The following is a 25,537-nucleotide window of genomic DNA, read 5'->3' as shown; positions in this document are numbered from 1 at the left end:
AATAAAAAATATTATTCTTTTGCAGCAATTCTAGTTCTGTTATCTCATAAGAGCACAGCTCACCTCTATTTACCTCTTCAAAGTTTGGGATTAGTACTGCTTTGTATTTCCCATAATTTGATTTGAACTCAGATTAGAGATAATATAGACACCAAGCCAAGACTTTTTCTTTGTAATGAATTGCTGAGAAGATAAAACAGGAATGTCGCAATATGCATCCAAGTCAAACCAGCAATATATACAATGGTATTCAATAGGAATTGGCAACAAACCAAAGTGCCTGGAAAATTGCACTGGCATACATCATAGATGGCAGAAATTGATAATCTTATAATATAGAAACAGCAATAAACATGAATGAAACCTGATAAATCTAAAGCAATAAGTTAGTCAACTTTGAAGCTTCCACTAAAGTGCATTTCAATTTACAGAAGTAGAGTCTTAAACATGGATAATGATTAATGATCAGTTGGATACCGTGGACAACAGTCAGTTTATAATTTAATATTACAAAGAAAACAGGATTGCGAAATCTAGAATATGTGAGTAAAACTTTGAACTGTTTTCATTGAGTTGTGTCTCTGTTGCCACTACATTCAATGTACATTCAAGTATTGGGAAAAGATATGCTAGAAACACTAAACATGAGTCACTATAGGCTTGTTGTGATGAATGTGCCCGTAGGAGGGTTATTTGGGCATTTCTGTCTTGGAGCAGCACTGGAGCAGTTGGTGGTCAGTAGCAGGGTATGTGGGCGTCTTAACTGTGGATGAAATCCGATTTGCTGGGGCCCCAGTCAGGCCAACACCTTCCCTGACATGTTTTGCCTGTTCTGCACCGTCTCTATCATACACAATTGCTCCAAGGCAGACTTGCCTATACTAATCCTCTTACACTAAGTGCTTTCTTCTTTGTGATATCTACTGACATTCATTATGATCAACTATTATGACAACCAACTCACTACAACAAACAAGAAATCAGTTTATCTTTTGTTATACCATTGTATTATTGACTACAGCCACGTAATTTTTACTACCAGCCATACTATCAGTTTCTTACAGCGTACTTACAGCCTTGCTGGTCCAGATCCTTTTTATAAATACTACATTTCATGGTCCTTTGATTTTTTTTTTTTTTTTTACTTGAATAAAAGAAAGCAATTTTTTGGTAAGGTACAGTAATAAGTGTTACCTGTAAGCCATGTTCTTGGCTCTAACACCGAATATCACTTTCTTTGTTAACATTAGAAAAGTCACAGCAGCATGCAATGCGGGAAAGCAGTGAGGAGGAAGAGTTTAGAAAGCGAACCAGTGAGAGCCCTATACCTGCTCCCAAGAGAGATACACAATCAAAAAGAGGAACAGAGAATGAGGAATCAAAAGAGTTTGAGAAGATTGAAAAAGTGGATGTGAAACAGAAAGAGCATGGTGCATCAATTGAGGAGAAAGCCCACGAACTGCTAGAAGAAGAGGAGGAGAAAAGAAGCCCTGCTAGCAAGAAAGATGATGGTGAAGGAAAAAGATCTGGGAGTGTGGTCAAAAATGCCTCCCCAACCAAGAGACAGGACAAGGAAAAGAAACAATTTAGTGATGAGAGTGATGAAGACAGCTCAGAGGAAGAGCACGGGAGAGGATACCACGAGAACAACAATGGGTGGTACCACAGGAACCATGATGAATGGGAAAAAAGAAAAAGAGGATCCCAGAGGAGGATGGCGGAGGACCCTAGCCAAGAAGAAACAGCCCAGTTTGAGACTGAAGACAGAGGTATGAAATACTTCAATGCCAAGACCCACATGCATGGTTATCATGGGGAAGAGAAGAGACACATCCACCACCCAGAAGAAGGAGAGATGGACAGAGAGAGGAACTACTATGGACAAGAGGAAGATGAGATGGGGAGGGAGAGACACCATCACAATGGAAATCATGGACAAAGAGAGGAGGAAGAAGAAAGGGAACTGGAGGAGATGGAAGAACGAGAGGAGCACAGAGCTGAGGTGAGACAATGATAATAATAGTGGGCAAAATGTATTTATAGCCTATCAAAAGCCAGGCCCCCCCACCCTTTAGCTTTGTGCTAAACCCCTTTAGCTACTGAAAAAACTTTCTGTCCCGAGTCCCCTATCTTATTGCTGAAGAGTTGGAGGTTCTTCCTTTAGGTGCTGATGTTGCTGACTCGCTGATATGGAGACTTCCAATCAGCTGTCCAGCTCTCAAGCTCCAGACAAAGTTATCAAAGGGACAGCAGCAAGTCTGGTAGGTCTGGGCCAACAAGTTTCATCCTATGGTATTTTACCTAATAGGATTATCCTTTTAAACAGGGCAGGGTATTTATCAGTGATTGCTCAGTGTTATTGGGTTTATCTGGGATTTTACACCCCAGTGATAAATTTGCATTGGACCAAAAAGAGTACCAAAGTGCATGCTGCTCCTCTGAGCACTATCTGCACTTTTGGCAGTCTGCATTTATATTTATTACAGGTTAGGCTGTATCTGTGTTTTCATTTCAGTCTGCATTTGTTGTAGTGTGACTTTATTTATGGCTGTTCTTTAGGGAATCTGTTGGACTTTAGTAATTTCATAGAACATCAGCAGCAATAAATGTTATCACAAACACTGTGCTCTGTCAGCGATTATTGAAGTATCATTCTGTGTCTGTCCCTATAAGTTAAGGGTTTTGCATGTTCTCATTTGTAGCAGAACTCCATGGAAAAAAATACCCTTGCAGTGGGGTTGCCTAGGGTACTTGATAAAGGACTTTTACTTACCCAACTTCTTGCTCCACTGGCAGACAGCACAAGCTTTTTCTCTTCCTATAAGCTTTGGGTTTTGGGTGACCCCTTGATGTTCTCATTTACAATGTAGGGCTGTAGTGATGATATCAGGCCTGCAACAATGGAGGCTTAAGAGGACCAGAGACCATGAGAAGAGAAGACCAGCAGGGGCAGGGAACTGTAAAAGTTTTTTTGCTTGGTACCCAAAACATAATGGGAATTTTTTAGGCTTTGGTTCCTAAAATAATTCTGCAGATTTTCTTATTAAGATTTCTTGCTAATTATGTATATTTGACTACTCATTTACACACATTTTGTAAATGTATTTGAAAAAAAGCTATCAATTGAAATCAGCTAAATACTTCCCAGGTGCATCAAAACAAAAGAGATTCATTGTCTTACTGTTGATGTTTATTTGAAGGTGGCCATAGGTTGAATAGAAAAGCTTGTCCATTGTCAATATGCTGCAGAGTGGGACCCTTGTTCATTTAATGGAAACAGTGGCCACGCTGTGGAGGTCCAATACGGCCTCTGCATATTGAAACTAGAACTTTCCAATGAAAAGAGAGTGTGGGATTTGCAGAGAGCAAAGCTATTGGTCTGACCCAGGCAGTGGCATGTCAGACCTCTGCAGAAAGTGCAAATGTCCCTGTCTATAGCTTCCTACCGGGGTACAGCCTTCTCTACTCAGGTTATTGCTGTTTTCTAAAGAAAAACTGTGGGACTTCTGAAAATGTTTTGTTTGATGCACTTAAAATATATAGGAAGATACATATAACGCTTTTATATAAGTGTTTAGGTGCACAATGATAGAGTACAGCTCTGTGCATTTACAAATACTGTATGTTACGTGTTTTGCTTAATTTGGCACTTTAATGTCACATTCAAATTAATAAGAAAAAAAAACCATGGAGTGTTCTTTCTTTCTAAATTATTTAGAGACAATGCCAAGGCCCAGCCAAGGTTTCTCGCTGTGGCCTTCTTAATGATTATAGAACCTGAAATGCTGATGCAGCATGGAGTGAGCACTACAGTGTCCACGCCAATATAGCGATATCTGTTTTCCTGAATAAATGAAGACTTTAATGAACTAATTGTCATTCTTCACAATTCAATTTTTTGTGTCTTTCAGGAGAGAGATATCAAGGAGGTGGAAGAAGAGCTGAGGAAGGCGGCAGAACGGTTGCAAGACATCCACCGAGGCTAAATCTAAAAGGATTGAGAGTTAACCCTGCGTCTTCCAGCCAATAACCTGAACATATCTTGCACGTCGTCTGATTTCTCAAGTACACAATTCCTTGGTATTCTTCCACACTGGCCTGTATAATGTTTATATGACAACAGGCTGTGTTTGTTGCTGTTGTAAAATGAAGCTTTCTTGCAATGTTAGTATATTAAAGAAGAACTCCACTGTGTATTGTTATATTAGCAACTCTCTCTCTCTCTCTCCATCTATATATATATATATATATATATAAATGAATATTATATGGTATACATATATGTATACTATATAGTGTACATATATGTATTCTATATATACTATACTATATAAATCTATACTGTATGGTTTCCCGTTCCTCTAGTTATTAGAATTATGACCACTTCAGGACATTAAAGCTGAGCAAGATTTAATTAGTAAAACAAAATCTGAACTCCTATCATAAAAATGAGGTATACATAATTCTGTTCATGCATAATAAAGATTTTGTGGAGTGTAATGGCATGGATACAAAAAACAAAACCCAAATGCAAAGTGCAAAGAATAGGTGCAATGTCATCACATCCAATAAGATTTGTGTTTACTATAAATCATAAAAGAAACTTGAACGTGGTTTATTTGGGTTACTGGTCTTTGCACACATCCATTGCCTTACATAATGCAATGCCATTGTGTTCTAGAAAACTCCAAGTTTCAAGTGTGAATCAATTATATTTACAATGTCCATTTTTCGACAGTGGAGTTCTTTTTTAAGACCATATCCTGTTTTTGTGTGTCCAGGGCAGATTCTTTAATCTGTCCTCCTTCTGAAACTAGTTAGCTTGTCCAAAGTCTTTTGCTCACATGATGTCTAGAAGTTAGTGAATCTTGAAAATGTTCTATTGTTGGTTCAGTTACAACCTATTTAGCATATATTTTTTCCACAGATATACTTTATAGAAATAATATTTTTAATTAAGTTACAATTAGCAGAAGTACGGCAGTATCAAATGAGGAAAGAGGAGAGCAAGGTCCCAGGTACCATTGGATTCTTCAGAAAATGTATATAGATGCTCATATATGTCATTCCAGTCTCTGTCTCTGTGATTATGTTCAAGTTTTGCTGTGAGAATTAAATAAAAGTGAAAATTTCAGGGTCCACTTTCTTCAGCTAATGATTAATGTCAGCATGTTGTGCCATAGTTTATTTCTATGCAATTTTCAGAAGTAAAGTCCATGATGCAATATTGGAGATGGAATATGCGGTTCAAAGTTAGCCTTATATATTGTTCTTTGTCTGAAGGGGAAACATTCTTGTTACCTAGAGTAACCAGGTAATCTCCCTTTCATTATCCTAAAGAGAATCTAATAAGTTGCTTTGGTAACAAGATTGGTTTTCCACCAGACTGCTGGAAAATTGAGGCTCATCGTCCAAGTCTAGGTCCATTATTGTCCATGTCAATGCCAAGAACACATCAATGTCCACTAGGAAATCCACAAGAGTGGACGTGTTTTTTGTCAGCAATCAGCAGACAGGGGTGGGGTGTACACACTAAAATAGGAAGAGGAACTGAGCTGCCTCTTGCACGGCTCTGGCAGGGACCTCCGCTCGTTACTGTTCTCCTCACACTGGGGGACAGCGGCTTGGAGCTCCAAGGTAGAAGAAGGCTCCTGGTTGCTTTCCAGAAGTTTCTCTACATGGGCCAGTAAAGCAGAGAAAAACTCAGGAACCCCTTCATATCCTGTAAAAGAAATTTAGGAATGCATGTTAAACTCATTTGTGTGGTTACTGATAGTTGTTGTTGCATATTTGAAGTTCTACTAAAACCTTCTCTTTCATTTATTTCATTTTACCAAGAAGACTTTGTTTAAAAAGTGGAAATTTACAGCCATTTAAAACCTGTTGTGAGCCACCGTGTTCTGCTGCGGGCTCAGCCATGCTTCCAAATTCTTATATTTAAGCCAATGGTTGACGCTCTTTTTTTGCACACAGTAGCGGCAGATAGCGGTGCAAATACCAAAATGTTGTTTTGGCTTCTTTACATAGCTTCCCCAAAACATGACAGACCTACATCAGTTCTCTCAAAGCCCCCAGCCATATAGCCACCAGTGAATTGGCTCTAGGGAGGAGTTCAGCAAAAATTGCAAAGCAAAAATTCCTTGTTAATTGGAAGTAAGTTTGGAAGAGTGGGCATTTGTATGCAGACAACTATTGGTGACACATGCATGTGCTGAACTTCCATGACTGAAATCCAATGAAAGAAAGGGATGGGCCAAAGCTGGGGAAAAAATGGCTAGACGATGCAGGTGGACATCCGCAAGCAGTAAAAACGGCAAGCTCTATCTAACTTGTTGCAGCTCCCACTTAGAGTGTACAGTCAAATCAAGCAATTTTGCTGCAGGTGAGGAACTTGTACAATGGTGCAAAGCTGAAGGGAAGTTGGAAGTCAGCTTTAATCTGAATTCTGTTTGGACACTTGGAAGCAAATTTCAGGCAGCTCCTATTTACAAGGAGGGTAAATAGGTCTGCTTCCAGGATCTGTGCTATATCACTTCCTCTCTCTTTGTTTCTAGCTGTTATTCCCTCAAAGCAGATTTGAATCTGGCTACTGCTTGCAATGAATAACCCTTTATTGAACACATAACTATATCAGGCTTACTGTATGCTGGAGATAAAAAGAGAGCCTGCGATGGAACCGTTTAGAAAATTGATTGCTTGTATTACAAACAGCATTTGGAAGCGTATCCAGCATCTGCAGAAATTCGACTTATTTACCCCTTAGGATTCCCCCAATATTAATAATCCAATTTGTTCAACAGCACCAAGCCCTGATGAAGGGGCCCCCGAATCCTTGAAACGTGTTGAAATCTGAACTTTTTAATGAGCCGACTATTGGGTGTCACACTTTGGAGAGCTACCTAACAACAAATGATTAGTGAATTGGCAGAAATCATACCTGGAAAGGCATTGACATCAATCACTGCCCAGCGGCCAGACTGCGTGTCCACAATTAAATCTATACCGAAGAGGGACATTCCCAGTGCAGCCCGCAGGCCCTGGACCACCTGTCTAACCACGTCATCCGATGGGGGCAACACATCTGGGTACAGGGGAGTCTGCAAGAAAAAAATCAAGAACTGTTAAAGCATACTGGCTAACAGTCTGATTCTCAGGTGTCTCACGATTAATATTAGCTTGACAAAATATGTATGTGCATTTCAAACATTAATAAAATATAAAGTGCAGGTCATAGGTTTCTATAGCATATACCTGGCCTCCAATTCTTCTGCACCATTTATAATATTTTGTCCTTTTGCTGTAGACTGTTTAGAGATAACGTCACCATATAGGGAACTAAAAACCATTACAGTAATCAGATGTGGTGTTTAGATATTCTGCTTGCCTGGACCAAACAGGGCAAGCAAGATTTCTGTTTACCTGGCTACATGCTCTCTAAGGGCTTCTAGGTTGGTTAGAGGCCAGGCTGGAGATAAAATTCCGATATTGCCTCCGGGGCTTCTAAACTAGCTGGGTATGTCAGGAATAGATCAAGAAGAAGCCACTTCGAACTAGTAGACACGAACAGATCTACTGCTTAACCAACAAATCAATATTCTAATCAGTAACCAGTTGGTCAGAAGACCCAAAACAATGTGAGCAGTTGTATGACATTCCACCCTTCTGATCAAACAAGAAGTTTTGTCTGTATGTACTTGATCATTTACATACACCATACAACTTTGTTCTTTTTTTCTAAATACCCCAACACATCTGATCTATCCACAACCAATCTCAACCCTAAAAAGTCTCTTACATTTAGTTGGTGGTTAAATCATCCTCAGATTCACCTTACATCTGAACGCTTAATTGGATCATAAGTAAAAATCTCCCACATGGCCTAAGAACACATCGATTAGCTAATCTTGCTGTCGTCCTGCTTTCCACCTCCATCAACAATGTAACAAGGGACATAATGGGTCTGATTTATTAAAGCTCCTCACAACTGGAGAGGATACACTTTCATCAGTGAAGCTGGGGTATCTGGTCTAGGATTCAAACCATTTGCTCACAAATAGCAAATTACTTTGAAGAAATACATTCCAGGTTTGCTGGATCACCCAGCTTCACTGATCAAAGTGTATCCTCTCCAGCCTTAGAAATCTTTAATAAATCAGGCCCATTATGTTCCTTGTTAGCTGTGCAGGCCTCCTGAATGGGTCCTTCTGTTGCTTTTCTGTCTCCTAGTCTGAAGTCTACTGCACAGGTACTGCAAAAACCTGGACTGAGTTTTGATCCAGGCACTTAAATTGCTTACATGAAAAAAAATCTATTTATTATTATATAAGTGGATACAGAGCTACATTAATTTGTGTCTTTTAATACAAGTTGAGCTTTATTACAAAAACAATCGTATAAAAGGGCAGGTATTTAAATATTTAGTAGTTATAAAAGTAAACAATATAATAATGATGATAATAATTAGTTGCAATATGGTAGTAAGCGAGGGGTTGTTATAAACCTTTATTCAGTTTTATGAATATCAAAGAATGACTGATAGCAGATAAGAGGTCAGAAGAGATACAGATCTGCTGAGACTGTCCTGCAAATCCTTCCTAGCAAAAAAAGTTATCTAATAAGCTCACCTGAGAGAGGTGAGAACAGGATTCAGCTTTGGAGACATCATGGCTGTTGAAGAAAATGGTCTTCTGATCTGAAACAAATGAACATGAAAGGGAGGTGAGATAAAAGAACTTAGACAAAAGCAAGGTTCTCTTTCCTACCTATGGTAAAGCAGGGTTCTTTCTATACCTTTATCTGTACATAAGCAGGATTCCCTCATATACCTACACCAAAGGAGGGTTCCATATGTACAAAAATATGATTCACTCCTATACCATTATAAAAACAGTGTTCCCTCCTATACCTACACCAAAGGAATGTTCTTTCTATACCTATACCTGTACTAAAGCAGGATTTTCCCCAATGCCTTTATTAATGCAGGATTCCCTTCTCCATTTTCATACATATTCAAGCAAGGTTCCCTCCTATTCCTCTATTAAAGCAGGCCTCCTCTTATACCTCCCCGAAAACAGGGGGCCCTCCTATTCCTACACTAAAGGAAGGTTTGACCCATACCTATACTTGTACTAAAACAGGATTCCCTCTTATTCCTTCCTTTACTGATACTAAAGCAGGATTACCCCCATATCTTATAAGAACCTTCACCAAAGGAGGGCTCCATCCATACTTATATTTGTACTAAGCAGGATTCCCTCCTATACCTTTAATAGAGCAGGGATCTTCCATATACCTATATTGATACTAAAGCAGGGTATCCCCATATACCTATATTAAAGCATGGTTTCCGCCTCCAACTACACCTATATTAAAATATGGTTCCCTTCTTTAGCCCTACTAAAGCAGGGTTCTTTCTTTAATAGGTTCAGATGGCTCCTATACCTCTACTAAAGCAGAGTTGCTCCCATAAATATAGCTTTAATAAAGCGGGGTTCTTTGCTATATACCAAACCGTGCACATAATCAGAACTCCCTCCTATACATACATCAAAGATGGGTTCTGTCTATACCTGCACTAAAGCAATATTCCCCCTTATACATATATCAAAGATGGGTTCTTTCTTTACCAGTACTAAAGCAGGATTCCTCCTTATTCATTTATCAAAGGAGGGTTCTACCCATACCTTTACCTGTACTAAAGTAGGTTTCCCTCTAATTCCTATACCGATACTAAATCAGGGTCCCCCCTATACCTTTACCTATAAAAAAGCAGAGTTTCCTCCTAAACAATGTAGTTTTCCAACAATAACACAGAACTACTGATTATAAACTAAGCTAAAGTTATACAGATATGTGTTGTTGTGCACAGCCTTGACACCATGCAGCTTACGGATATCTTTAAAGGTCAGGCAAAGCTAGAAGTACTGATCTATCATTGGTGTGTAAGAGATACCATCATGATTGATGAGGTTATTCTCCAGGAACCCTTGCTGCTGTCACAGAGGTAGCATGAGAACCTGAATTTTGCTGAAAGTTGCTTCGGAATCTTATAAATTCAAGAAGGAGTTAGATAAGCCAAAGGCCTCTTTTATGAAATTATCACAGACCTGTCTCTCCCAGAGGAAAATTGCGTATGGAGGGTCTCTTCACCACAAAATGCTGCGACCCCACCACAAACACCTTGTATAGAGTGGCACTGTGGTTGATGAAGCTCTGAAGAAGGCATGGGGGAGTCACTTCCTTCAGCCCTTGCTCATTGAATATCAGGGACATCTGGGTAAGAAGGAAACAGAATGGTTAGATAACCCCAACAGAACAGCAAGAGTAAATGTTTTCTATCCATGAGACAGCAGGGTTGTGGCTTTATATCTATTGTTGTTTATGTCTATCTATATATATGCTGGGATGGTTTTTAGATTTGGTGTTCATTTACAAACAAATTGATTTTGTAAGTATAGAGAAGGGGTCTCCTAAAACAAGCTCCTGTATGGAACATGAATTCAAGAAATGTCCCCAATAGGACTGTGACCTCATCACCCTTTGTGTAATCTCATGCTACGGAGTACTACCAATTGTTTCTGAGCTCTAAATGGAGCAAAATGCGTAGGAAGGATCAAGTGGCAGTTGCATGCTGCTGGTAAAGCAATATTGCAAGGACATAATGGATGTCTGATGACCAATCTTGAAAACAAATGGAACCACCACTAATAAGTATGCCTGTTCTATGTTTACTACCTTTCTGGATAGTATCTTGGGTCCATTTATGGAGAGATATATAAACCAATGTATCCAGGACCCCATGAAGTCTAAATCTATGCTTTCTCCTAATAATAGATGAGTCTACACAATGGAGGATTTTACAGATAAATAGAACGTAAAGCTTAACTGCACATATATTCTTGCGAGAGGATTTTTACTAAAACACATGATCTGATGACAGGGTCTCTTTAGGCATACCTGTCATTTATGTAGGTGCAAGATAATGGTGGCTCATCAGTTAAGTCTCTGGCCTTTGCAGCTCTGGGTCCCAGGTTTGAATCTCATCTAGGACACTATATGCATGGAGTTTGAAGGTTCTGCCCTTGTTTGCGTAGGTTTCCTCCCACATTTCAAAAACATGCAGTTAGGTTAATTGGCTTCCCCCTAACATTTTCCTTAGACTGTGCTAAAGACAAATGACTATGGTAGGGGCATTAGATTGTTAGCGCCTTTGAGGGACAGCTAGTGATATGATTATGAACCTTGTAAAGTGTTGTGTAATATGTAAGTGCTATATAAATACTGTGTAATAATAATAATATATAAGCACTTATTGACCTGCAGCCTTCCAAGGTGTGTAACGTAGATATACCCAGAGATGAGGCCAGGTGACGGTATGCCACTCTCTACCAAAATGAGAAAGTAAGAGGGTGGAAAAGCATAAAAAGCTAAACAAAACTCTAAAATTGTTTGTGATGGTATAGGAGAGAGGTAAGAGAAGGGAATGTATAATAATAGTGAAAAGTCTTCTTTCTTTGGAAGAAGCAGACAGGATTGTTGTTCTACAGATTTTTCTTAGTGATATTCCCCTAACAAAGAACTTTTTGTATAAATTATTTTTTTTGGAGAAGTGAAATTATGCACTGAATGCTACGCACATTAAGGTTGGCTTAGCGTTCCATTACAGTCAATCCTTGTATAGGCATCCAGTGGACATGCAAGGATTGTTGCTGGAAACAGATGAATGGGGAATCACTGTATACACAGTGCTGTTGTTTTCTATGGAGGGGGAGGACAAACAGGCGCACCACTGTGCTCTCCTGTATAGGAGTGAACAGCAGTCCTTCCGCCATGACAAATTGATAAATGACATCGGGGACCACTGTACATATGTCAACTCTAACAACTATTATCTGACGTGTGTGCTTTAGCCTTCAGGTATTCAGAGACCAGGCAAAAACAAATATGAAACAAGACAGTTTTCAATTATGTGAAATGGCAATTCAAAAGAACAAATCCCACCTCATGCGATTGTGGTCCATGAGCCACGCGGGTTTTACAAACTGTAAGAGAGGAAACATCCAACCAAGTCATTATGAGATTATTGTACTATTTGTATTTCTCATTTGCAAACAAAAATGTAAAATCTTTGATGCAGTTAAACCATCCATCAAGCACTACCCGATAACCTGGATGGGAATATTTGAGTAATGGATTGCAGGCAGGTGGACAGCAAAGTTCAACATAAAGCTGAGGGTGATATTCAAGGCTATCACCATTGAAGAAGACTTTGGACTGTGAAGGCTTTCATTCACGGAGGTCATTGTATATCTAGTAGTTACATTCATCTGGACTTGTTCTTGTAATGTTGAACATGCTTATAACTTTCCAAGTTGCATTATCAATTCTGAATGATGAATTTGAGAAGCAGCTTGGAAATCTGACAGACATCATAAACATTACAAGAACAAGTCCAGTTGAATGTAACTTACTAGCAGTAGAGACACCAGGGATGGAGATCTCCACTGCTTTGCTGTCCACAAACAGGAGTTTTAGGTCATCCACAACCACTTTAAGGCAGCTTTTCATCACACAATCAACTTAAAAGATGATGGTTACCTGCCACTATACCGTAAATCAGTGTTTCTCAACCAGGGATCTGTAGAATCATAGGGTTCCTTCAGGATTTGTTCGGGGTTTCTTAAGCAATGACCACATTGTGACTCTCGAGTCAATTTAAGAGACACCAAGGATAATTTTGGCAAACTGTAAGGGTGATATTCTTTCTACAGGCCAGCAATGTAAGAGAAATTCTTCCTAATGGCCAATACACTAATGTACTGTGAGTTTTGGCTGTATTACTTATGGCATGGGCTAAAAACATCAGGGAGCGGTGCCATAGATCAATGGTCGCCAACCTTTTCGGACCCATGGACAACTACCGGCTCTGGATCACGCATGCCCGGGGAGCCGAGTGTCGGGTAAAGGGGAAGAAGCTTCCCCCATGGTGATGTCATGATGCCAGAATTCGCTTACTTTCCTACCACTGCGATCCTTATGGGGGACTTGGTCCTCGGCTCTCCCTGAGCGCGAGAAGAATCCTGCACACCGGCCAGAGCTGCGGACCATTAAAGTTTTCTCACTGACCACTGGTTGGTGACCGCTGCCTTAGATCATTAACATGAACTGTCAGTAGTACGTTGGCTTAGTCTGTATGGTTGTTTGCAATTTGAGGCACCTACAAAGTGGTTGAAATTGGATGAAGGTTGCCTTGAGCTGGCTACACATGACATAGCTAGGAAAACATGGAGAAGCCATCACATATTATCTTCTAGCACAACTTTTGCTCTACATAGGATTGTATAACAACTTGTTCCCATGTGGGGGTAGATGAATCACATGAGTATGTGAAAGAGTATTACTAATCAAATCTTTTTTCCTATATATATGTCTCAACTGTTTATTCACCTGTTCATCCAGAGTGACAACACAGCAGCACAATTACCAAGTATTCTTTTATTAAAAACCAAAGATTAAAACAACCTTAATATTACATTATCTTGGTAAAGCTTATATGAGTTTTTTTAAGACCGGGTTCAGGTCTATTCAACATTCACATTTGAGAAATGTCTACATTTAAATGTCTACATTTAAAAGATAAAGTGACCCTTCACCTTTTTAAGAGGAAAGGAGCACGTTAATGCATAGCTCACACATGGAATGCAGCAATGCAGAAGCTAATAAATACAAAACATCACCCGCCGTGAGCGCCTTGGCCTGTCTGTGATGAGCAAAGCTGGTTTAAGCATAATAGTTGTCTGTTCTGCTATCACAGTATCTGGCATCCTGCAGGTGCATGTAGGTGCCAGTCCCCTCCCTGCTTTAATGGTCCCTTATCTCTATGGAAGGGTGGAGAGTGTGTCTATCCCACACTTACACTCTGAGCAAAGTTCCCAGGGAGTGTCAGTGAGGGCCCTATTGTGCATATGAGCCACTGTACAAGCATGAGTGCCCTTATGTCATTGGGCTCTGTGGGTGTCATTTTGTTTGTGTTAGCAGCACCGAGTTACAGGTTTTCTTCTTAACATGCATCAGTGCACATTGCAATGTTTCCAGGTAGCTTCCAATATCTGGATAGTTTCTACAGCTTGGACAGATCCCTATCACATTATGATGACAGTGTTGTCACTGGTGCACCTTTATAATACAGCTCCATTATATTATCAGTTCTACAGTTCAATGACACTTAGCAAACACTGAGAATTACGCACAGGAGGCCGAACAGGAGAGGTGCAACCAGAGTAAATCCTAACCCAACCACACTAATCTCAATGTATTATCACAAACTGTATTCAGTGTTTGTAAATCTATTTACCTAAACCTTGTGATCATACCATAAAGATCCTTGCCCCAGCACTTCCTGTTATAGGGGTGACAACTTTATGCTTCTGTGTTGTCACCCTACACTTTTAAAGGCTGTTCTCAATGTTCGTAAAACTTCATATTCTTTGCATGAATACTTGTTGATCTTGTCATTAAGATTTTCTTGTTAAAGGGTGACAGCTATCACAGGTGCTCCTGTATGGTCATCCTGTAGCATTAAAGATCCCTGGTTGAGACTGCAAACGGCTGACATGGGACAGTTGTGTTTGCTCATTGCAGGCAGTATTATTAATACTATTATTAAAGTTTATTTCTAAATGGCCAACATATTATGCAGCACTGTACAATAAATAGGGGTTGCAAGGCACAAGGGGGAGGAGAAGAGAGTGGCTAAAGGAGCTTACAATCTAAGAATTGGGGGTGAGTGGTAACTTATAAAAGTAGTATAGATTGGTGGGTAATTAGTGATGGGTTAAGAGAAAAGTGGGGAGGAGGATTTAGTGCTTTAGAGCTCCATAGATCAAAAAGGCAAAAAACGGCTGAGCTTACTGATGGGGAAGGTGAGATTGGCTCGAACTAACGCCAGAACATCATGGCGTTTGGTCATCAGTTCCACACAGGTAGGAGAGAACACACCACCAACACCTGGAAAAGATAAAACACCAAAAGTATGTTTAGTTCAAGTACAAAGCAATAAAAAATGTGCATAGACTACTTGATGTTCCAGTAAAACCTTATTATGTACTTATTATTCTATAATCAGGTGTAGAAAAATGAATGAAAACTCCTGTCAATAGTTACACCTGCATGTGAAATTGGTCTGAAACAGGAAACATAAACCTTAAGTTCCATGTAGAGGTTGTGTTGCCACAGATTTCTTCTTTTTGAGGAATGTGGGGACACACGTGTTGTTCTTGGCTCCCCTAATTTGTGAAATTTCTGCTCTTCTATTGCCCAACATTTTACCAAAATTTTTCAATTTAACATTTAAAAATAGACCCCCAAAGAATACGCAAAGAATTATCAGTTATATCCCCAAGTGTTCTTTGCGACGACAACTTTTTTTTTATACTAATAATGAATGGAAGTTGTATAAAAAGTTAGGTGCTGTGTAACATTTATTGGGAAGTAAATAAACATTAGACTAGAAAGAAGGACAATGGAGAAGGAATTAGGGACAGGGAGATTTGACTCCAAAAGTAAGATAGAACCTCCATATAAGGGGCATATATGAGCGAAAATGCCACAGAATATCCTATACATTCTTACAAAGTTGCATCTTTTTTTGGTGTGTTTTTTTTTCTTCAGATTCAGTTTTTGGGTTTATTTAGAGGTAGACCATTATAATGGGCTGACTTCTTATTTAGAGTCTCCTTCAGACTCCCACAACATATTGATTCCAGTCCTTTTCAAGGACAACCTCAATTCTTTCTTTATTAGCTGTGATATTTTTTCCCAGATCTTCAACGCCTTCTAAGTAGTCACCCTTGTTGTCCCCCCACCCAATGATTCCACCCATGCCTTGAACCTGACCTTGGCTGCGGGACTCCAGGCTGCGAAGGAGATGGTAGGACTGGAAGCGGTCGAGCAGTATTTGCAGAGCTGGAAGGGGGTCCAGGAGGATGGTAAATGGATGTGTACCTAGATAAACCTGTAAATGCCAAAATAACCTTTCAAATATAAAAGTCTACTTTGAAATAGTATGCCAGTATATCATTTTTTTTGGCATTTAAAGACATAAAATGTTGCTGAAGTGGCATCAGAAACGCGGGTCAGAGGGTTTGAGGTCAAAGAACTTTGCTAAAGTTTTACCTAAAAAATGAGGGAACTTGGTTTCCATCATTTTAAAACACTATATTTTTTTAAATGTATCCAATAAACTTTTTTCAGTATTTGAGACAATGAAGGCAAAGGTTAGAGCTACCAATATATGGGGAACTCTTGAAATAACTTCCAGGTCTTTAGGAAACCCTTTCTATAGTTACTATACCCATACCTCACGGTACATTAGTGGGGTGGTCGGTAGCAAGAATGCCCCTTACATTGCTGACCAATAAGAAGAATGCCACCCTTACAAAAAGCCAAAAAGATAATTGGGTGGGTGGTAACTTAAACCAGTGGTTGCAAACTGGTGGTCCATGGAGAAAATTTTGGTTTGGAGAAAATGTTGGTGGTCCGCGGCTCTGGCCAGAGAAATCCTGCTGGGGGGGGGGGCGAATCGGCCAGAGCCGTGGACCATGTCTTTCGTACGGATCGCAGGCTCGGGGAAGAGGGCGGGTTGTGTCCAGAAACACTCTCCCATCAGTGGCGGGTTCTGCCATCATGATGTCACTGTGGGGAAAGTTTATTCCCCTTTGAGTAACACATGGCTCCCCTCCCATGAGCTGTTAGGAGTTTGTGACATTAGTGGTCCGTGACGTCCAAAAGGTTGGCGACCACTGACTTAAACTGACCTGAAAGGCACAGATTGCTAATCGGTCAAGGAACCCCTGATTGAGAAACACTGACCTAATCGGTTTTATCAATATTTTTATCCTTGTTTTAGGTTTCTTGATTTGAAAATAGAAATCTTACACCTATTAGTAGTATTACTACACTTTGAGAGGATCCCTTTTAACTTTATATTGTGAAAGATAATGGAGAGAAAACAACTTAACTATTCTTTGCTTGTAATTCACAATGGCGACGGGTAATAAAATGTAAAATACATTGCATGCAAATTAGCAAATTGACCCTATTTTACAAACATTACACTCCTCATTGTAAATCCTGTCAAATACTAGGCTATAGTGATTACATTTCACTGACAGCCATATGAAAACCAATACTTAGCAGTAGAATATCGTGCAACTGGGCCTCATTGAACTCTTAAAAGGGGTTTTGATTGAAGTTGCTGGCTAATGGGAAAAACAATAAACTGCCAGCTATTTATGATACGTTCTCCCAATTTCGGCTTAACTTTCTAACCTTCCCAAGGATAATATTGACCTACATAGCAGACAATCACAGAGAAGAAGGTAGGATGAAAAAATCAACGTTGGCTACTAATTGTCAGATATCTTCATATAGATGTTTTAGTTAGATGTGAGCAGTTTAATTTTAAGAATAAAAAAGCTTTTAATGTTACCTGAAGCCTTTGGACATGGTGATGGGAGGTGAGGTCCTGACCGGCCTCCACCAAGAGATCTGATAACTTGTGGATGATTAGATCAAAGGGCCCTTGACTATTCAGGCACTTGGTAAGGTCAACCTAAAAAAGACAAATGGATAAAGGTTTTGAGGAACTTCTAGGGACAAAGGCCCTGATTTATGAAAGCTCTCCATGGCTGGGGAGAATACACTTTCATCAGTGAGGCTGGGTGATCCAGCAAACCTGGAATGGATCTGGTCCATGAATCAAAACATTTGCTAGCAAATAACAAATGATTTTAAAAAATCCAGCCCATGTTTTCTTGATCACCCAGCTTCACTTCTAAAAGTGAATTCTCTCTAGCCCTGGAGAGCTTTATTAAATCAGGGCCAAAATGTCTGATTTAAGCTCTCACAGACTAGAAAACATTTGTCAACTAAAAGCAAATGAGTTTTAGGACATCTATTACAAGTTTGCTGTATTACTCAGGTTATTATAGTCTTTTTTCTCCAGTCTTGGGGAGGCTTTAAAACTCAAGCCCGACTATTTTGGGAACTGTGCTTCAAATGCAAGGTCCAAGAACAGTCTGAAAAAGCAATTGTATGGGAATCACTGATCTTTGCAGATAATCACTAGCCCATTGATCTCACTAAAAGGTTAACAAGAGCTAGGCTTGGTGTCCTGGGGCAGAAACATGCAAGAAGACCTAATACGTTCATGCATGTTTATACCACAATTGTATACAGGTAGTCCCCGGGTTACATACGAGATAGGGACTGTAGGTTTGCTCTTAAGTTGATGGTGTCAGGTACTGTATAAAATCCTCAAACAAATTTACAAACAATGCAAAAAAAAAACTTCATGAAGCCTTGATATTCATTAATTTCTGGAGCAAGCTGTGCTTTGATATCAAAAAGAAACAACTGCAGAGTTTGTCTTGGTCATTAAAGATTTACAAATTGCTCAGCTGTGTTTAGCAAAAGATTTCTTCTGCAAGTCATGCAAACTGCCCCCTTCCTCCCTATCAAGCCTCTGTCCTGCACACGGACATGCAGGGAAGCCCTGTTCGTATCTGGGAGTTGTTTGTATGTCAGATGTCCTTAACTCGGGGACTACCTGTGTTTGGGTTCATCATGTCTGTAGATACCCTTAGATATTTTAAATATATATAAAATACAATAACAGTAAAGCAAATATGTATGATATAGGGAACAACTGCATTCATGTGTAACCTGTGAAAGGAGGGCATAACATGGTTTTACCAGTAAACCTATGACAAGAATGAAAACAAAGACATTTGCAGCTGAGTAAGAGTGTTTTATGTAACTAATGGAATAAACATTTCACAGTAAGTTGTTATTAAATGTGATTACCAGAAAAACAAGATAGCCTATCTCTGCTTTATTGTATGGAGGCAGCCCCAATGAACAGAAGAATTGTATTTGATGTCAGAATTCTTAAATTAGGGTTTAACTAACTCCAGAAAATCATGGCTTTAGTTAAACCCTAGTTTTGACTAACAAGAGAGATTTCCCTACTTTTCCTGCCCTGGAACCGATCTGCCTGCAACGGGCAACTTTATCTTTGACTGTTCCATGTGCTACTGGCATGCAGACTCACGGAACCCTTGAAAATCTGTTGTACAGATATAATTTGTGTCTGCCAGAAGAGTTATGTGTTTAAAAAAATTCACATGTGATGTAGATAAAGATAATATCAAAAAGATAATTCTAGACAAAGGAATCTGCATGCCTCTTATAAACAATTGCTCAGTTACATAGAAATATGATTGTTTGTTTAGGTAGAGTGGACCTAATCTAAAATTTTTACCTTTACATAAAAGGGTGGACAACCCTTTTATAATAAGGTCAATATTACCCTTTTTTTTTGGGGGGGGGGTTAAAAAAAAGGGTAAAGCCCCTTTGTCTATATTGGTTATGGTAGTGCAGAGCTTCCTGGGATACATGCCCGAGATTGGAGCTTTTTCCAATCTCCCAGGCATGCGCAGTAAGGTCATCATGCTATTTTCACCATCTACCACAGGCTACGTCACCCAATCCTGCGCCTGAGCAGTGGGTGACATAAGCAGCGCCCTGCAAAGGTGGATTCCAGGACCCGATCCAGGAAACCTCCGGAGAGATCGATGGATCTACTAAAGTGAAGCTAAGTTTTTTGGTATTTTTTTAGTTTACTTCCACTTAAAGATTCCAAAAATTTCTTCTTCAAAATGTTTATTTCTTTTATTCTATAAAAAAATGTTTCAGTAGAACTAAATCCTAAAAAAAAAAAAAAAAAAAAAATTGACTAGCCAGGTCCTGCTTCGCAGAAGGCATTGGAAAGTACTTTCAAGCGCCGCCATCTTTATCCAATCCACTACTATGTGTTGGATCTTCGGCCATTATGATTGGTCAAGCTTAGATGAGTTTATTCTATTCTGGCAGTCTCAGAGGATGCCAAGATATTCGGCATATCCCGGCATCCTATTCTGTATACGCAGCTCAGTGTACTTTATTGGTCAAGATTGCGAACCAGTATGCTTTGCCTAAGAGACATTACTGGTCTCTTTTGCAAAAAAAATCCTGCCTGCTTGCAATTTTTTCATTGTAGAACTATAGTTCTGCTTTAAGCTGTCAATTTAAGCTTTAAGTTTACAATGTTATATTTTCATTAGTTGTATCTACAATTATCTAGACCAGTGGTCATCAATTTATATAGGGACTAGTGCGGCCCCTGACATCAACAAAGGGTCACATATAATATTATGTCAATAAAATGCTACAGAAAGCCAAAAGAGAAGGTCAGAGGCTGCGGACATGATAAAAAAGTTGGAGACAGAACATACTTCAGGAGACAGTCATAGACCGGCAACACGTTACATCAGACTGTGAGAGATCAATGCAAATACAGCCTTTTTTATTTAAATCAGGGATTAAACATTTATATAGCAGGTATCCTTTATCAAGGATCAGGGAAAAAACTAAAAGGTGAAGGCCCCCACTTTACCAAGACCTGAGCTATACAATCAGGCCAAAACACACATGGCCAATCTGATCCAATTCTAAATAATAGGTCTGTTCTGGAAGTATGGTATATCTGGTATATATAGTATGGTATGTCTGAATATATCTTCCATTAATGAAATCTGTCAAATAAGTATTTGCCATTTGCAGGAAGATGAGTTCATAGGATTCCCCTGCATTGTCTGTACCAGGAATGTGACCATGGTAGGAGGGCACAGCCTATATAACAATATCGGGTTCAGGTTTGGCTGTCACATTGTCAACTGATCTCATAACAAAAGAAGAAAATTCCATTTAATACTCACCTCTGTAACGTCATAGCCGCGATTCCTAGAAAGATGAGAAAGGGTAATGAGTACAGTTTTTTTTATAAAACCAAAAACACAAATACAGAAATATCACCATGTAAACTAGACATGTTCTGTTTTTTAATGTCTTGTTATTGTTATTTGAAGGGTTTTTTGATCTATATACTGTCCTGTGATGTGCATTTTCTGAAATGTAGAACTTGATACATGCAAATTAGTTCAATATAATATATAAAATACAACGTACAACACACTGATTTAGTTTAAATGCATTTGGTGTTAATTACTCAGCACAATCCAAGCTAATATTGGCTTACATTTAGCAAAATGTTTTTGGACCTGTCATTGGGTCTCTGTTTGGGAGATTTTCTATTACTTCCTATCAATTAAGGTTTCTATACACTGGCCAATGATATTGATGGTTTACCTGGTATTCTGATATTGATGGTTTACCTGGTATAACCATTGTGCACCCATCAACCTGCTTGATGCTCAATCAAGTGCTAATAAGACAATGGGGTAGGGAACGAGTCTATGGGTAAATTCTTCTTTCAATAACAAAAACTGAGCCAAACCCTAGGATATGCATATTAAATAAAAAGAAAGAGGAGACAGGCTAATTACATTTGAAATGAGTCAAATGATAACAGCAAATACTCCCTGCAAAATTAACATATAATCAAGACAATATAGATCATAGACAGCCCCCCTCTCCATTGGATACATCCAATATTGTGTGGGGTCACTCCTACATACTATACAAGCACTTTTACTGTAACGGACAGATCCGAGCACAGACGCTTGACCGAATCATAGCGTGTCAAAACATTCATAATGAAGTCTTAAAGTCTCCTAATCCCGACTCGTTTCACCTTACCAGCTTCCTCAGGGGAGTTGTTGCTGTTATCATTTGACTAATTTTGAAAATAATTAGCCAAAACAAACCCTTTTCTTCTCTTCCTTTTTATTTAATATGCTCAATTAAGTGCCACAAACTCTGACCCAGTTCTGCCCTTTAGAGTGGAGATGGGGTCGAACAAGAAAGAGGCCCCCCGCTGTGTCCTTCTCATTCCTAAAACGATAGCTGTGATGGTCACTTATTGATCCCATGCAGCATATTGCTACGTGAAATCATGGGACACCCCTACTGAGGTTAGATTTTCAAACAAAATAATCCCAAGAGATTGTCTAGGGCAGTGAAAATCTAAAGTCTGTATGAGGTTATAGATGTGAGAGAAAGTAAGGGGAAATCTCCCCCAGAGGTTAAATTGCAAAAGAAATCACCTTTAACAGGAATGCCTCTGTTTATTTATCTTCACTTCCCATAAAACAGGATATGAGGCAAAAGGAAGATGCAGTTGGAATTACCCAATAATCTTTGCAAGCAGCATAAACTGTAATAGATACAATAACTGTAGCTGGAATGATTGTTATTGATTATTACTAGCAGAAGTATAACAAACAAGTGCTGTTTTATTCTTTAAAAGAGGATGAGCGGGAGGCTTCTTGCTGCCTTCTCCCCAGTAAAAAGCACCAGTGGCAGTTATTGTCTGTCTTTAGGTTCTCTATATGAGTCAAAACATTCCATACCTGTTTCAGGAGAGGTAGTATGTGTACCACGAAGGATGGATGAGTCTGGCTGCAGCATTCATAATAGATTGTAGAGGAGAGAGTCGGGTTAGCGGAATACCAGAGAGGAGGAGGTTACAGTAGTCTAGATGAGAGATGATAAATTAGGTTTTTATATTAGTTGTATTTAAAAACATTTAGCAATTTAAATATTTTAATTAAAATATTATTTTTCTACTGATAGCCCATTTTCATTATCTATGTTTTCGGAGTTCTGTCTTCTCCATACTTCTCCAATCAAGTAACCAACCTTTTGTTTTCCCATACTCTCCCTTAGAATACCCCACCCTACCCAATGTTAATTGTATTAGATACCATATTATAATTATTAAAATATACGGGTTGATTCCAATAGGATTCTTTAATATACTGTTCAATACAAGTTTTCTCTCTATGTTCATTTTTATACACTGTATGATTCTCTTTGTAATTACTTAATACTGTTTTAAATTAAAAAAATCACAATAGCAACACACTATCACCCCCAGTAGTATACATTTTCATAATTATAAATTTGCTCCCTCTCTTGGGCATTGGTATTTATCTAGATGGGTGGGTGAGTACAACATTAAAGAATGGGGATATTGAGTCAACAGAGAATATATGACCTGCAGACATTAAAAAAAAGTTCTGTTTAATAACCTTGGAGAATAACAAGATCAGTCTTCCAACACAGGAAACAAACCAGAGGATCATATAAGGTCCTCAACTGAGCTCATTTTAACTAACAATGTGATGAAGCATATCTAGTACATTGTAAGACACCTAAAATGACTACGTGGCTTGGTCAAAGAGGTTTTCCATGTTTTCATGTAATGGAGAAGAAGAAGACATCCTCAACATTTCCAGACTGACATCCTGGATAGATACTTTCTCGAGACTAGCAGTTAAAGGCAGGGGTGGTTTTAAATGGTCTCATAACGTAAGTATATTAGGAGGAAACAGAACAGAAATGTCTAGGCACACGTCAAGAAGTGCAATGCTATTTTTTTTAGGAAGAATTCAATTAAAAAAGGTTAACTACTGGTTTCAGTCAGTAGTCAAATTCAACCATTTAAGATCCAAATAAAATAGCAATCCTTCACTTCCTTAGTTCACATTTAACATAAACCTTAATTGTCAAATCCTGATCAGAACCAACATTCTTCAAGCTATATCAAGCCTGGAGTGATCAAGACTTAATGGGAGAGCAGATCCTCCCGGTATACCTACGTCATGCATCCCGGAAGGCTCTGGCTGCTCCTTCAGAGCATGCCCTGATCTCGAGCATGTGCAGAAAGGGCATTTTTTGTGTGGTGAGATTGGCACCCTTTTTTATCCCCTTCCCTGTGCACTGGAAGATCGGGCAATGTAGCAAGAAGACAGGAAGAGAAGATGGCGGCACTGGGATCACCGGGATTGAAGAGGAATTGCAGGACGACCCTGGACCACGTTAAAGGTAATCGTAATTTTTTTATTTTTAGTTTAGTTCTGCTTTAAGTCAAACGTTTTTTGGTAAGAATAAGGGTTTTTGTTGTGTTTTTTGGGCTGCCCTTTACTCTGTTGGAGTGATTTCTCCTTATTTTCTTAGATAGGACTGTGAAAAAAAAAGGTGATTGTCTCTGGGAAAAGAAGGGATTGACATTATTATTATCCTAAACCCTGAATCACATGGGCAGTGGCTGAGTTTTGGCCAACTGCTGATCAATGGCGTTCTAGAGGCCTTTAACATCAGCAAAAATGAAAGATTCTTTCAACCACAGAGGCTTAGCATCATATGTGGATGTTACTTAAGTCTGTATGTAAATACTGAGGAAGGGTGCTGTGATGTTTTCAGGAAGCTAAGTACTGAAGTCTGTTGACCAGCCATTATCTGCTGGCATAGCAAAGAGGAACACGGAAATGATTTCCCAGGGTGTAACATATGTATGTCTGTATGGTATAATGGAAACTGGTTTGTCCAGGCTGAAAAGATTGCAAAAAGCAGTTCTAGTAAATACTCAAGAAACATTTCTGGTTAGATGCTTTCTCAAGACTAGCAGTTAAAGATAATGGGGAATAATAATGGGGTATTGGGAAAGGGTGCTATGATGTTTATAGGAAGCTAAGTACTGAACTCTGTTGACCAGCCATTATCTCCTGGCATAGCATAAGGCAACTCAGAAATTTAATAATGATTTTCGAGGGTCTAGTATATGTATTGTATAAAAACTGGTTTATCCAGACTGAAAAGATTGCAAAAACTGTTCTAGTAAATACATAAGAAAAAACAGCCTATACCAATTGGTCTGGGGCTAAGGAGCGGCTCTTCAAATAATGTATGGGGTTGGAATTCTTCTGTCTGTTGAAAAACATTGAAAACCACTTATATTTTATTTTTTGGAGTTTTAAACAATTCTAAGTCAGTTTAGGTTTCTTTTATGTTCTTTAAAAACTAACTGCCTTTTATCAGAAAATACAAAGGACAATGCTGTTGTTGGCTGCATTTAAAAATGAATCCTGATTGGTTCTATAACTGCATTTTGTAGTGTGTGGTTAAACACGTCAGGTAGTGAACAGTATATATGATGTTAGCTTTGGTTTGCCATTTACACAATTATGTCATTATTGTGGTATGTTTGATCAGTCATTCATTTTAGGTTTTGCAAACATTGTAATAGTTTCCACCTAAGATCATTACTAATAAGTGAATATACAGGAGGGAACTAATGGAAAACCTGCCTGAATGGTACAATCAAATATTATTATGTGATGGAATTTTGTTCCTAAGAGAAAATATTGATGGGGTTGAAGGTTACAGCTTAGAATTTATCCTGGCAGCTCCATGTTGTCAGGAAAAAGTAGTAAAAGGTTATCTAAGTGCAGCTGACCTGAACAGGGCCATAAAAGCCATCCTACTCAAACTGAGCAAGAACAACTCTTATCCTACGGCAAATATGACCTGTATTGTGTCAAGAAAATCCAGAGGGAGAGGCTGAGGCTTTCTAAGGGTGTCTAGAGATGTCGCTTTACCTTTTTACAATTGGTGAAGAATGATATGCCTGCCAGGCTTCTTCTACACACCAACGCCAAGCTTGCTTTGAAGACAGGAATATATTTTTACGAAGTGA

The 25,537-nt window shown here is 39.0% G+C and overlaps 2 protein-coding genes across 2 annotated transcripts in view; one reads left to right on the top strand and one right to left on the bottom strand.

The window, feature by feature from the left end:
• Positions 1–5,134, top strand: part of CCER2 (coiled-coil glutamate rich protein 2) — a 10,380-nt gene extending 5,246 nt beyond the window's left edge. Inside the window, exons 5-6 of the mRNA XM_072429811.1 lie at positions 1,251–2,002; positions 3,912–5,134. Coding sequence (XP_072285912.1) covers positions 1,251–2,002; positions 3,912–3,986 — 827 coding nt within the window. The 3' untranslated portion in view covers positions 3,987–5,134. The remainder of the gene's footprint in view (positions 1–1,250; positions 2,003–3,911) is intronic.
• LOC140343239 (inositol-tetrakisphosphate 1-kinase-like) lies at positions 4,931–25,537 on the bottom strand (the record flags this gene model as incomplete). The annotated part of the gene is made up of 10 exons (XM_072429812.1): positions 4,931–5,722; positions 6,938–7,097; positions 8,625–8,692; positions 10,107–10,272; positions 12,001–12,041; positions 14,911–15,006; positions 15,895–16,012; positions 17,489–17,611; positions 20,817–20,841; positions 25,440–25,537. Coding segments are annotated over 10 exons (1,119 nt in total), but the record flags the coding sequence as incomplete, so codon positions are not given.

The sequence above is a fragment of the Pyxicephalus adspersus genome, chromosome Z, assembly GCF_032062135.1.
Source record: "Pyxicephalus adspersus chromosome Z, UCB_Pads_2.0, whole genome shotgun sequence".
NCBI lineage: Eukaryota > Metazoa > Chordata > Amphibia > Anura > Pyxicephalidae > Pyxicephalus > Pyxicephalus adspersus.
This window is presented reverse-complemented; position numbering and strand designations above follow the sequence as displayed.